General features: G+C 49.7%; 1 protein-coding gene across 1 annotated transcript in view; it reads left to right on the top strand.

Annotated features, from left to right (window-relative positions):
- LOC137525394 (uncharacterized) overlaps positions 1-12,342 on the top strand; it is a 93,224-nt gene that overhangs the window by 9,487 nt on the left and 71,395 nt on the right. The window contains exon 2 of the mRNA XM_068246468.1: positions 2,504-2,639. Coding sequence (XP_068102569.1) covers positions 2,504-2,639 — 136 coding nt within the window. The remainder of the gene's footprint in view (positions 1-2,503; positions 2,640-12,342) is intronic.

Genomic DNA, 12,342 nt, shown 5'->3' with positions numbered 1-12,342 from the left:
TTGACATCTCCTGCAGCACATTACAGAGTACATAGTCATGTCACTGACTGTCCTCAGAGGAGCTCACAATCTAATCCTACCGTAGTCATAGTCTAATGTCCTACCATAATATTATTATGTATTTATATAGCACTGACATCGTCTGCAGCACTGTTCAGAGTACATAGTCATGTCACTGACTGTCCTCAGAGGAGCTCACACTCTAATCCTACCATAGTCATAGCCTAATGATCTCCCATATTATTATTATGTATTTATATAGCACTGACATCTCCTGCAGCACATTACAGAGTACATAGTCATGTCACTGACTGTCTTCAGAGGAGCTCACAATCTAATCCTACCATAGTCATAGTCTAATATCCTACCATATTATTATTATGTATTTATATAGCACTGACATCTCCTGCAGCACATTACAGAGTACATAGTCATGTCACTGACTGTCTTCAGAGGAGCTCACAATCTAATCCTACCATAGTCATAGTCTAATGTCCAATGATATTATTATTAGTATGAATTCATATAGCTCTGACATCTTCTGCAGCACTTTACAGAGTACATGGTCATGTCAATAACTGTCTTTAGAGCTCACAATCTAATCCTACCATACTCATAGTCTAATGTCCAATCATATTATTATTAGTATGTATTTATATAGCTCTGACATCTTCTGCAGCACTGTACAGAATACATAGTCATGCCAATAACTGTCCTTAGATGAGCACTTTTCAAATGTGGGGTGCACATATAACTGCCTTATACTGATATTTAGAAGCACGACTCTTCTTAATTCTATTGTCTGTGGAACATATCTACTCTATGTATATAGGGGACACTGCTACTGAAATATCTTGACGCACCTGGCTATTTAATTTCTTATCTTGAGGCACCTGGCTGCTTTTATTATGGGGGAATGAATGAGACTCTTTTTGGGGGCGGGGCTGGGGATGTGAGGGGGGCGCAATTTAAGTGTTTGCCATAGGCGCTATTTTACCCAGATACGCCACTGGCTACGCTCCCCTAAATTACATGGATTATAAGGGTGTGAAGGGGCAACAAGTTAAAAAAAAATCCCTCCAATCAGCTTATGGAGGTGGGGAGGGAAGGGACATGGGTGGGGAGCGGCGATATAGAGGAGGCGGGGGAGCGGCGGTGACAGGCAGCACAAAGGTAAACGGCCAGCTAGTGACAAGGCGCATGTCGCTAGCATGGCATTGCCACAGCAGGAGGAGCAGCGTGTGTCAGCAGCACTAGCAGCATATGAGGCCGTCATGGGACATGACGGGGGGCACCACAGCAAAAAATTTAAATGAACCAGGCCAATTAGTAGTAGGTTGTAACTTGCGTTGGAAAGACAAGCATAATTAAAATTCCCAGGCAGCCACTTCATGTACCCCTATCGCCAACAGCATAGGCCAGGAACTCGCCTTCCATCCAAGCCCTAATGTGGGTATTACTTTTATTTTCAGGTGGGTGGGGCAGAGTAAGGATCATCCACAAGGCAAACCTAGAAAGTTGTCTAGCGGCCTGGCGGATGCAATTTTGCCTAGGGCCCCATTTCATCTTAATCATATTCTAGGTAGGGGTGGGCATTAAAGGACCACTATCGCGAAAAAAGTAAGCAGTTAAAATCTGACAGAACCGACAGGTTTTGGACCAGTCCATCTTCTCATGGGGGATTCTCAGGGTTTTCTTTGTTTTCAACAGTATTTCCTGAACAGCAGATTAACTGCCAAAATAGAAAGATACCAGCCCACCTCCCTAATCACTTGCACTGCACACTATTTTGTCAGTTGGGCTTTGCAACTGCCATTCAGCAAATGCTGTTGAAAATGAAGAAAACCCTAAGAATCCCCCATGAGGAGATGAACTGGTCCAAAACCTGTCTGTTCTGTCAGATTGTAACTGCTTACTTATTTTCTCGATAGTGGTCCTTTAACCACCCTGGCGTTCTATTGAGATCGCCAGGGCGGCTGCGGGAGGGTTTTTTTAATTAAAAAAAACTATTTCATGTAGCCAACTTAAAGTTGGCTGCATGAAAGCCCACTAGAGGGCGCTCCGGAGGCGTTCTTCCGATCGCCTCCGGCAAGCATAAGTAAAAAGGAAGGCTGCAATGAGCAGCCTTCCTTGTTTGGCTTTCCTCGTCGCCATGGCGACGAGCGGAGTGACGTCATGGACGTCAGCCGACGTCCTAACGTCAGCCGCCTCCGATCCAGCCCTTAGCGCTGGCCGGAACTATTTGTTCCGGCTGCGCAGGGCTCGGGCGGCTGGGGGGACCCTCTTTCGCCGCTCCTCGCGGCGGATCGCCGCAGAGCGGCGGCGATCAGGCAGCACACGCGGCTGGCAAAGTGCCGGCTGCGTGTGCTGCTTTTTATTTGAACAAAATCGGCCCAGCAGGGCCTGAGCGGCAGCCTCCGGCGGTAATGGACGAGCTGAGCTCGTCCATACCGCTAAGGTGGTTAAATAAAACACCTGGTTGACTATGTTTTTATTCTTACAGGATCCCTGCGGGATATTGGAAAAGTGGACTGGGATAAAGATAATCTGGAGGAGACAATAAGACAATTTCCACTTAAATACCAAACTTACCAAACCGAACAGCATCCTCACTTCATCCTTCCAGTGCTCGTGTACAGGTACCAAACTTATGTTCAAACAGATGTCTTTTCACGTGCAGAAGACTTAATGAGAACTAGCTCATAAAGCTGGAGTAATGGTTGCCCACTTTTGCCACCTACTATCAGGGAATTTTCTTAAAATCCAGTCCAGGTTTTCTGGATCACTTATGTTCTCAACTGTTCTTGCTTGTCCGAAGTTTAGCAAATCAATCCCAGTGACTATTTCTGTTTGTCAAAGGTAGGAGATTTAGTGAATAGGTGTATTTTGTACTATACAGTCTGTCTTGCTCTACCATTGGGGCAAAGGGGTCAATTGCCCCAGGGCCCCAACTGCTCCAGGTGGACCCTACCCAGCCAAACTAACGAACATGTGGGAGCCACAGGGAGCAAAAAGAGAAAGGCGACCTGGAGCGTTTAGCAGTGCAGGGGGCCCCGGGAGCTGACTTTGATGGGGAGCTAGGGCGCCCCCAAGTTACTTTTGCGTTACACAAACTACACTCCAAAACTTTGTCAGCGGTCACTCTGCATGGCTAACCTCTATCACCAGTTATAGATAGCCCCCAATCTCTGTCAAACAGTCACTCTGCATGGATAACCTCTATCACCAGTTATAGATAGCCCAACAATCTCTGTCAGCAGTCACTCTGCATAGATAACCTCTATCACCAGTTATATATAGCCCCACAATCTCTGTCAAACAGTCACTCTTCATGGCTAACCTCTATCACCAGTTATAGATAGCCCAACAATCAGTGGTGCTCAACAGAGCTCGAATATTCGAGTAGCTCGAATATTCGAGCTCTTTTTCAGCTATTCGAGCTCGGTATTCGAGCTCCGAATAGCTACAGCTATTCGAATGGGCTATTCGAGTAAACTCGAATAGCCCATTCACTATTCGCGCTATTCGAGCAAACAGCGCTATTCGAGCTCGAATACCGAGCTCGAATAGCGTCATAGCCCAGATTGATGTCCTTAGAGCCAATCAGAGGGCTCCCAGGCCCTATGACGGCAGCCAATCACAGAGGGGGACCCTGGCCAGCCCCTACCACGGCCGGCCTTTGACCTGAGCGACCGGAGCGGTCGCTCAGGGCGCCTGCTTTCAGGGGGGCGCACGCTTCCCTCCCTAAGATAAAAGTATCTTCCCCGCCGGCCGCTGCACAGCTTCCCTCTTTCCCTATGCGCCCGCTCTGAGCACCTCTTATTTCCCTTCCTTCCCTCCCTCCTAGAGATTGAACGGTGCAGGCAGTGGCTCTGACTCACCGTCTATCTCACAAACAAACAGCAGCTTTGCTCAGCTGAGCTCCCGGGACATTCTTCTGCATTGTGGCTTTAAGGGTGCTCGCTTGATGAGGTCATCAAGCAAAGCCCTTATGTCCCGGGAGCTGACCAGAGCTGCTGTTTGCGAGATGGATGGTATGTGACACTGCCTGCACCATTCTGTATGAGGGAGGGAGGGAAGGAAGGAAGGGAAATGACAGGTGCTCAGGAGCGGGGCGCATTAATCAAAGGGAAGGAGGGAAGCTGTGTGCCGGGGAAAGATACTTTTATTGGAGGGAGGGAAGCTGAGTGCCAGGGGGCTTCTTATTTGACTCCATGGGTGTGTGTGTGTGTGTGTGTGTGTGTGCGTGCGTGCGTGCGTGCGTGCGTGCGTGCGTGCGTGTGTTCTGCGTATGTGCGATCTGCTTGTATGTGATCTGCGCATGTGTGTGTGCTGCTTGTATGTGATCTGCGCGTGTGTGTGTGCTGCTTGTATGTGATCTGCCCGTGTGTGTGTGCTGCTTGTATGTGATCTGCGTGTGTGTGTGTGTGCTGCTTGTATGTGATCTGCGCGTGTGTGTGCTGCTTGTATGTGATCTGTGTGTGTGCGCGAGATCTGCTTGAATGTGATCAGCATGTGTGTGTGTGTGTGTGTGTATATATATATATATATATATATATATATATGTGTATATATATATATATATATATATATATATATGTATATATATATATATATATATGTATATATATATATATATGTATGTATATGTGTGTGAGTGTGTAAATGTGTGTGTGTGTGTGTGATCTGCATGTGTGTGTACGAGATCTGCGCGTGTGTGTGTGTGTGTGTGTGCGTGCGCGCGAGATCTGCGTGTGTGTGTGATCTGCTTGTATGAGATCTGCATTTGTGAGTGTGTGTATGTGTGTGTGCGAGATCTGCATGTGTCTGTGTGATCTGCATGTGTGCAATCTGTGTCTGCGTGCGTGAAGAGGATGAATGGGGGGGGCACCAAAATCTGGTTCGCTCAGGGCGCTGTGAAACCTAAGGCCGGCCCTGGCCCCTACCCTATAAATAGCGGCCGCCATGTTCCGTTTTTCCGTCCTTGCCTGACTTTGTACAGAGAGAGATCTGCTCCTTTGTGCTTTGGCTTAGCAAGTGCTTTATTGTGGTCAATCACCTAGCGTTTTTGCTCACATACACCTCCTATATACACCTATATTGTTGTTAGTTAGATAGACATTGTATTTTAGTTAGTAGCTTGTGTGTTACATAGAGACAGGCAGCTGCTGCAGGCAAGCTTACACAGCTTTAGGCCTCAGGGCCTTGCCTGTGTGGGCAGCTGTCCTCCTGTCCTCTGTTAGTTTATTTCTCATCTTATCTATACCAGTGTTTCTGCTGTCCTTTACTACTGAGTGATTGTATTTTGTAGTTATACTGTAACTGTACTAGGACACTCACTGTCACTGTTTGTTCATAGCTCCTGCGTGTGTGCGTGCACAGTACACACACTCTATTTCCTTCTGATTACTACTGATTATTGTAATTTCTAGTTGTACTTACTGACTGCTACTACTTACTGTACTAGGGACACTCAGTCACTGTTCATAGGCTAGCTCCTGCGTGTGTGTGTGTGCGTGCACTGTCTGTACAGTACACACACTATTTCCTTCTGATTACTACTGATTATTGTAATTTCTAGTTGTACTTACTGTTACTACTTACTGTACTAGGGACACTCAGTCACTGTTCATAGGCTAGCTCCTGCGTGTGTGTGCGTGCACTCACTGTCTGTAGTGTACACACACACTCTATTTCCTTCTGATTACTACTGATTATTGTAATTTCTAGTTGTACTTACTGACTGTTACTACTTACTGTACTAGGGACACTCAGTCACTGTTCATAGGCTAGCTCCTGCGTGTGTGTGTGCGTGCACTCACTGTCTGTAGTGTACACACACTCTATTTCCTTCTGATTACTACTGATTATTGTAATTTCTAGTTGTACTTACTGACTGTTACTACTTACTGTACTAGGGACACTCAGTCACTGTTCATAGGCTAGCTCCTGCGTGTGTGTGTGTGTGTGTGCGTGCACTCACTGTCTGTAGTGTACACACACTCTTTTTCCTTCTACTGAATCTGATTACAACTGATTATTGTATTTTCTAGTTAGTGTACTATTGGAAACACTCACTGTGTTCACTGTTCACACTTACTGATTACCAATACCGATTATTGTATTTTGTATTTGTACTGTACTAATCACTTAGCGATCTAATCACTTAGTGATTAGTGTCACCTCACCCACCAACCCACTCCATTAAAGTACCCCACTTTTTCACCCGCCCTTTTAAAAAACTTTTGTGTTTACGCCCAAAACATCTAAGATGTCTGGAAGTGGCAGCCAGCGCGGTTTGGGCAAGGGGAAGGGCAGCAAGGGAATCAGGAGAGGGAGCCGCGCCACCATGCACAGTTCCGCAGCAGCAGCAGCTGCGTCAGTGGCTAACATTCCTCCTATAGCCACTGGCCGTGGACGCCTTGGGCGCCCAGCAGGAGCATCTGCAACTCACGCTGCAGAGACACAGCAGCAGCAGCAGCGTGTAGCACCTGCTCCTATTTTCCTCCAGCTGGGTCGCAAACGTCCCATTGAGGAAAAGGATGCAGCCACTGTGGTGCAACTGATGACGGAGGATGAGCAGCCCGCCATCAGCTCTGCATCCGAGGCCTCCACCCTCACCACCACCACCACCCCTGTTCGCAGCAGCCGCCCAGCAGGGCCTGGGGAGGAGGCCAGTTCACCGTCAGTTGGCGATCTGTCATTCAGCAGTCTTTTGACCCCAGGCATCATGAGTCAATTGTCTGCTGTTGGCGATTTTGAGGAGGAGATGCTGATGGGCACTTTGGGGGAGGAGGGATTGGACAGCAAGACTGTGGCGACAGTCAAGCAGCCCATCCATGCATCAGGAGAGGAGTTTGGGGGGTCATCATCCCAGCAGGACATGTTTCAGGAGGGGGAGGATGATGATGACACGGTGACAGACAAAGACTGGGTGCCACCAGCTCCTGGGGATGTCGTCATCAGCAGCTCTGAGGAGGAGGATGCGCTTGTGGGCCTTGCAAGGAGGCGCATCATTGCAAGCATTGGCAGCAGTAGGCAGGTCTGCCAGTACCACCACCAGCCGCACCCAAGCCCCCCCCCCAACCACCACAGGGAGACAGGCAGCAGTGGCTCCAGGCTGTAGGGGGTTGTTTTTGTCACCAATCTGGCGATTTTTTACAATGCCCACAGTGTACAGCAAGTACGCCACTTGCAACCACTGTCAGCGGAAGTTGAGCAGAGGTGCAGACCCCTTAAAGTTCAGCACCAGCTCGCTCATCAACCACCTTGCTGCTAAACATTTCCACCAGCATGAGGAGTTCCAGAGGCTGAAGGCATCTGGTGCTGGCAGTGGCACCACACCCATCACTGCACAGCCTTCAGCAGCAGCAGCAGCAACAGCAGCCACCCGCCCTCCTGCTCCTCCAGCAGCACCAGCAGGAGTGCGGAAACGCACTGCTCCTCCCCCCTCTGCAACTCCTGCCGCCGACACTGGGGCCTGTTCTGGCAGCCAGTCCTCAGTGGCCTCCTCTGCTGTGTCCGCTGATTCCCGTGCTAGCAAAAGGCCACGCCAGAGCCTTTTGAGCGAGTCCTTCCAGGGGGTGGTTAGGGCTCTGCCTCCCAGCAGCCGTCGCATGCGGCAGCTGAACGGCTTGCTGGCACGGGCCATGTGCTCCCAACTCCTGCCGTACACGCTCGTGCAGGAGGGGAGCGACATGCGTGCGCTGCTTGCTTGTGCAGCCCCAGACTGGCAGCTCCCCAGCAGACACTACTTTGCCCGCAAGGCCATTCCTGCACTGCACCACTTTGTGATGGCCAATGTGGAGCGAGGGCTGGAGCACGCGGTTGGTGAAAGGGTCCACGTCACCATGGACTCCTGGAGCAGCCGCTTCGGGACAGGCCGCTACCTGTCCTTCACTGTCCACTGGGTCAGCTTGGTGGAAGGGGGGGAGGATGGGAGAGCAGCAGCGGGCACAGCAGCAGCAGCAACACAGTGGGTGGTGCCACCCCGCAGGGTCAGGGGAACTGCAACAGGTTCCTCCGATCCTCTGCCATCCTCCTGCACACCTGGCCAAACCCCCCGCCTCAGCAGCAGCGTGAAGGCCCGCCACTGCCAAGCGCTGCTGCAGTTGGTCAGCCTTGGGAAGACCAAACTGACGGCAACCCATGTGTTGGCCAAACTCCAGGAGCAGGAGAGGATTTGGCTGACCCCCAGAGGCCTCAGAGTCGGAGAGGTGGTGGCCGACAATGGGGCCAATCTGGTTGCCGCAATCGGCAGGGGAAACCTGACCCACATCCCCTGTCTTGCCCACGTGCTGAACCTGGTGGTGCAGAAGTTCTTGCGCACCTACCAGGGGATGGGCGAACTGCTGGAAACGGCAAGGAACGTTGTGCGTCACTTCCGGCGCTCGGCTGCAGCCTGTGCGAGCCTGGAAGACGTGCAAAAGGAGCTGGAGCTGCCACGCCATCGGCTGATCATTGACGTTCCAACTCGCTGGAACTCCACCCTGGTGATGTTGGAGCGTCTGGTTGAACAGAAGCACGCTGTCAACCAGTACCTTGCCCTGGCCACTGTTTCCGCCGCTCAGAAAAGGGACAAGACCATCAACATCCCGTCCATCGTCCCCGATGATGACTGGAGGCACATGCAGCAGGTGTGCTTAGTGCTGGCTCCCTTTCTGCAGGCCACTAACATGGTGAGCAGGGACCATGCTATGGTCTGCGAGTGGGTGCCCCTGGTTTGTCTGCTGAACAGGGCCCTCGATGCTTTGCTGGAACAGGGAGCGGCAGCCTTGGACCAGCAGGAGCGGCATGCAGCTGCACAGTCCACCTCTGAGGGGGAGGAGGAGGAGGACTTGGTGGAGGTCCCTGACCTTGCTGCTGATGAGGGGGTTCAGCACAGCGCAGCTGAGTTGGTGCGGGGGTGGAGAGTGGATGAGGATGAGGAGGCAGAGGAGGAGGATGAGGACAGCACTGCCGTCGATGTGCCAGCACACGTGGCCCGCCTCTTCCCAATGGCAGCGCACATGCTGACGTGCCTGCGCAGGGACCCCAGGGTGATCCAGATGAAGCAGAGGGAGGACATCTGGATCAGCATGATGTTGGACCCACGCCTCAAGGGGAATTTGAGCCAGTTCCTGCCGCCTGCAGGAGGAGACCCAGCGCAACAAATAAGGAGCTTGCAGCAGGCCCTTGTTGAGCGCTTGGAGGAAGCCTTCCCCCAGCCTTCCACCCCCACTGTCCAGCCAGCACAGAGGCAGCAGCAGGTGCCTGCATCCAGCAGCAAGCGCCCCACAGACCTGCTGTCTCTCAGCAACGAGCTCTACAGGACTGTAGAGGCTCCGGCAGCAGTGACTAGAGAGGAGGTGCATGCAGCAGCATCCTCCTCCGGTCACAGCCAGCGCCTGACCCACATGGTGGCTGACTACATGGGGTCCTACAGCGGGCTTGACAGCGATGCCCCTGTTGATCCCATGGAGTATTGGGTCAAGCGCCTGGAGATCTGGAGCGAGCTGGCGCAGTATGCCCTGGAAGTGCTGTCCTGTCCCCCTTCCAGCGTGCTGTCCGAGCGCTGCTTCAGTGCAGCTGGTGACGTGGTCACCGAGAAACGCTCACGTCTGTCTCACAAGTCTGTGGACAGACTGACGTTTCTCAAGATGAACCAGGCGTGGGTGGAAGGCGAGTTCCTGGCCCCTGTTGTCGGCGAGAGGGGGACATGAACTGGCTACCGGAAGAACCATCGTTAATGTGCCTTACCACCCTTTACCACCTCCTGGCTCCTGCTCACTAAGCCAGCCTGGTTCACTTTGACTATTACGTCGCCTGCAGCCACACATTTTACACCTACAGTGGGCTGCTGTGTACTGCCCTTCTGCTGTCTGTCTGTGTTTCCCACTGCCAGGGTACACAGATTTACCTTCTGCTGCCACTCTGCCACCAGCTATTACGTCAAACAATAGCTATATCTGTCTGTGTAATTTGCTGTAAAAAAAATAAATAAATAAACCATTAAAAAAAAAAAGGTTTAATTTTTCTGAGGTGCCCGGGTTGAAAACTGTGTTGTCCCAGTTGTGTATTGGACACGATGTGGGCTGCACGACCGCTGTCTGGGACCTCCTGCCTGCTGTGTTTATTTACAGCCCTGGTATCACCGCTAGGTACCAGGGCTATTATGTCACGCTGCCTACCTACCTGCTGCCACACTCACACTACTCCTCCATTCCTCCTGCTGCTGCTGCTGTCTGTCTGTGTTTCCCACTGCCAGGGTACACAGATTTACCTTCTGCTGCCACTCTGCCACCAGCTATTACGTCAAACAATAGCTATATCTGTGTAATTTGTTGTAAAAACAAAACAAAAAAACCATTAAAAAAAAAAGGTTTATTTTTCTGAGGTGCCCGGGTTGAAAACTGTGTTGTCCCAGTTGTGTATTGGACACGATGTGGGCTGCACGACCGCTGTCTGGGACCTCCTGCCTGCTGTGTTTATTTACAGCCCTGGTATCACCGCTAGGTACCAGGGCTATTATGTCACGCTGCCTACCTACTTGCTGCCACACTTACACTACTCCTCCATTCCTCCTGCTGCTGCTGCTGTCTGTCTGTGTTTCCCACTGCCAGGGTACACAGAATTACCTTCTGCTGCCACTCTGCCACCAGCTATTACGTCAAACAATAGCTATATCTGTGTAATTTGTTGTAAAAACAAAACAAAAAAACCATTAAAAAAAGACAAAAATTACTTACGGTAATGTCTTTTCCAGAAGACGAAAGGACAGCAACCCTGAGACTTGTCTCCTTCCATAACTCACTGGACAGGAAGCTAGATAAGAATTTGCATAATAGATTAGATAGGGATTAGACAGGTATATACAACATAGTTCCCGCTTACCCCATCAGTTGTAAAAAAGAAAGACTCCACACAGAATGATGCTTCAAAATAAATTTTAATAAGACAAAATCCGGGTGGGTAGTAAGGGTGCTGTCCTTTCGTCTTCTGGAAAAGACATTACCGTAAGTAATTTTTGTCTTTCCCAGAACGTCTCAGGACAGCAACCCTGAGATGATATACAAGATCAATTTAGGGGGGGACTACAGCTTGCAATACTTTTCTGCCAAAACATAGATCAGAATTTGACAATACATCCAGTTTATAATGTTTGACAAATGTATTGTGACTTGACCAGGTGGCTGCCTTACATATTTGCTCGATAGTGGCTCCTGCCCTCTCTGCCCAGGAAGTCGAGACAGCTCTCGTCGAATGTGCTCTGATTGTAGAAACAAGCTGCTTCCCCTGATGAAAGTAGGATAAAGCAATTGCTTGTTTAATCCATCTGGCAATTGTTGGCCTAGATGCTTGTTTGCCTCTAAATTTACCTGCGAATAATACCAGTAAAGCATTAGATTTTCGCCATGACTTGGACCGCTGAAGATATTCGATTACACATCTTCTGACATCTAAAGAATGCAACTTATTTTCTTTTTGATTAGATGGGTTGTTACAAAAAGATGGTAAAAAAATCTCCTGGGATCTGTGAAACTTGGAAGATACTTTAGGAAGAAAGGATACATCTAGCCGTAGCGTAATCCTATCTTCACTGATAACACAATAAGGTTAATTTATTGAAAGAGCCTGTAGTTCTCCTATTCTTCTGGCAGTTGTTATTGCTAACAAAAAAGCAGTCTTTAGTGTCAATAGCTTATCAGATATATCAGAAATAGGCTCAAAGGGCGATTCACATAGAGCTTGCAACACCGTATTTAGGTCCCATGACGGAATCTTTGACTGGACAACTGGTCGAAGCCTCCTTGTTGCTCTAAAGAATCTGACCACATATTCTTCCACCGCTAATCTTCTCTCCAGGAAAACACTCAGAGCCGATACTTGTACTTTTAATGTGCTGATGCTAAGACCTTTTTGAAAGCCACATTGTAGAAACTCCAGCACCGAATTTGAGTGTGATGTGTCCAGCTCATTCTTCAAACACCAGGAGAGATATGTTTTCCAAGCCTTATGATATATCTGGCGTGTAACTTTTTTCCTACTCTGAATGAGTGTTTCTGATAATCTATTAGAGAAACCTTTGCTCTTTAATATCCTCCATTCAGGCTCCATGCCGAAAGCCGAAGAAGAGTCGGATTGGGATGAAACGCTGGGCCCTGGGTCAGTAGATCCTGACGACATGGAAGGATCAGATGGTCTGAGGCTAAGCGCTGAAGTGGAGCAAACCAAGGTCTCTTGGGCCAGAAAGGAACAACCAGAATGACTTGTGCTTGGTCTCGCCATATCTTGTTCAAAACCCTCGAGATGAGATGTAGGGGGGGAAAGGCGTACATCTTGTGCTGGCTCCAGCTGATTGAG

Source organism: Hyperolius riggenbachi, chromosome 7 (genome assembly GCF_040937935.1).
Source record: "Hyperolius riggenbachi isolate aHypRig1 chromosome 7, aHypRig1.pri, whole genome shotgun sequence".
NCBI lineage: Eukaryota > Metazoa > Chordata > Amphibia > Anura > Hyperoliidae > Hyperolius > Hyperolius riggenbachi.
The sequence above is the reverse complement of the archived record's forward strand: the minus strand, read 5'-3'. Positions and strand labels throughout refer to the sequence as shown.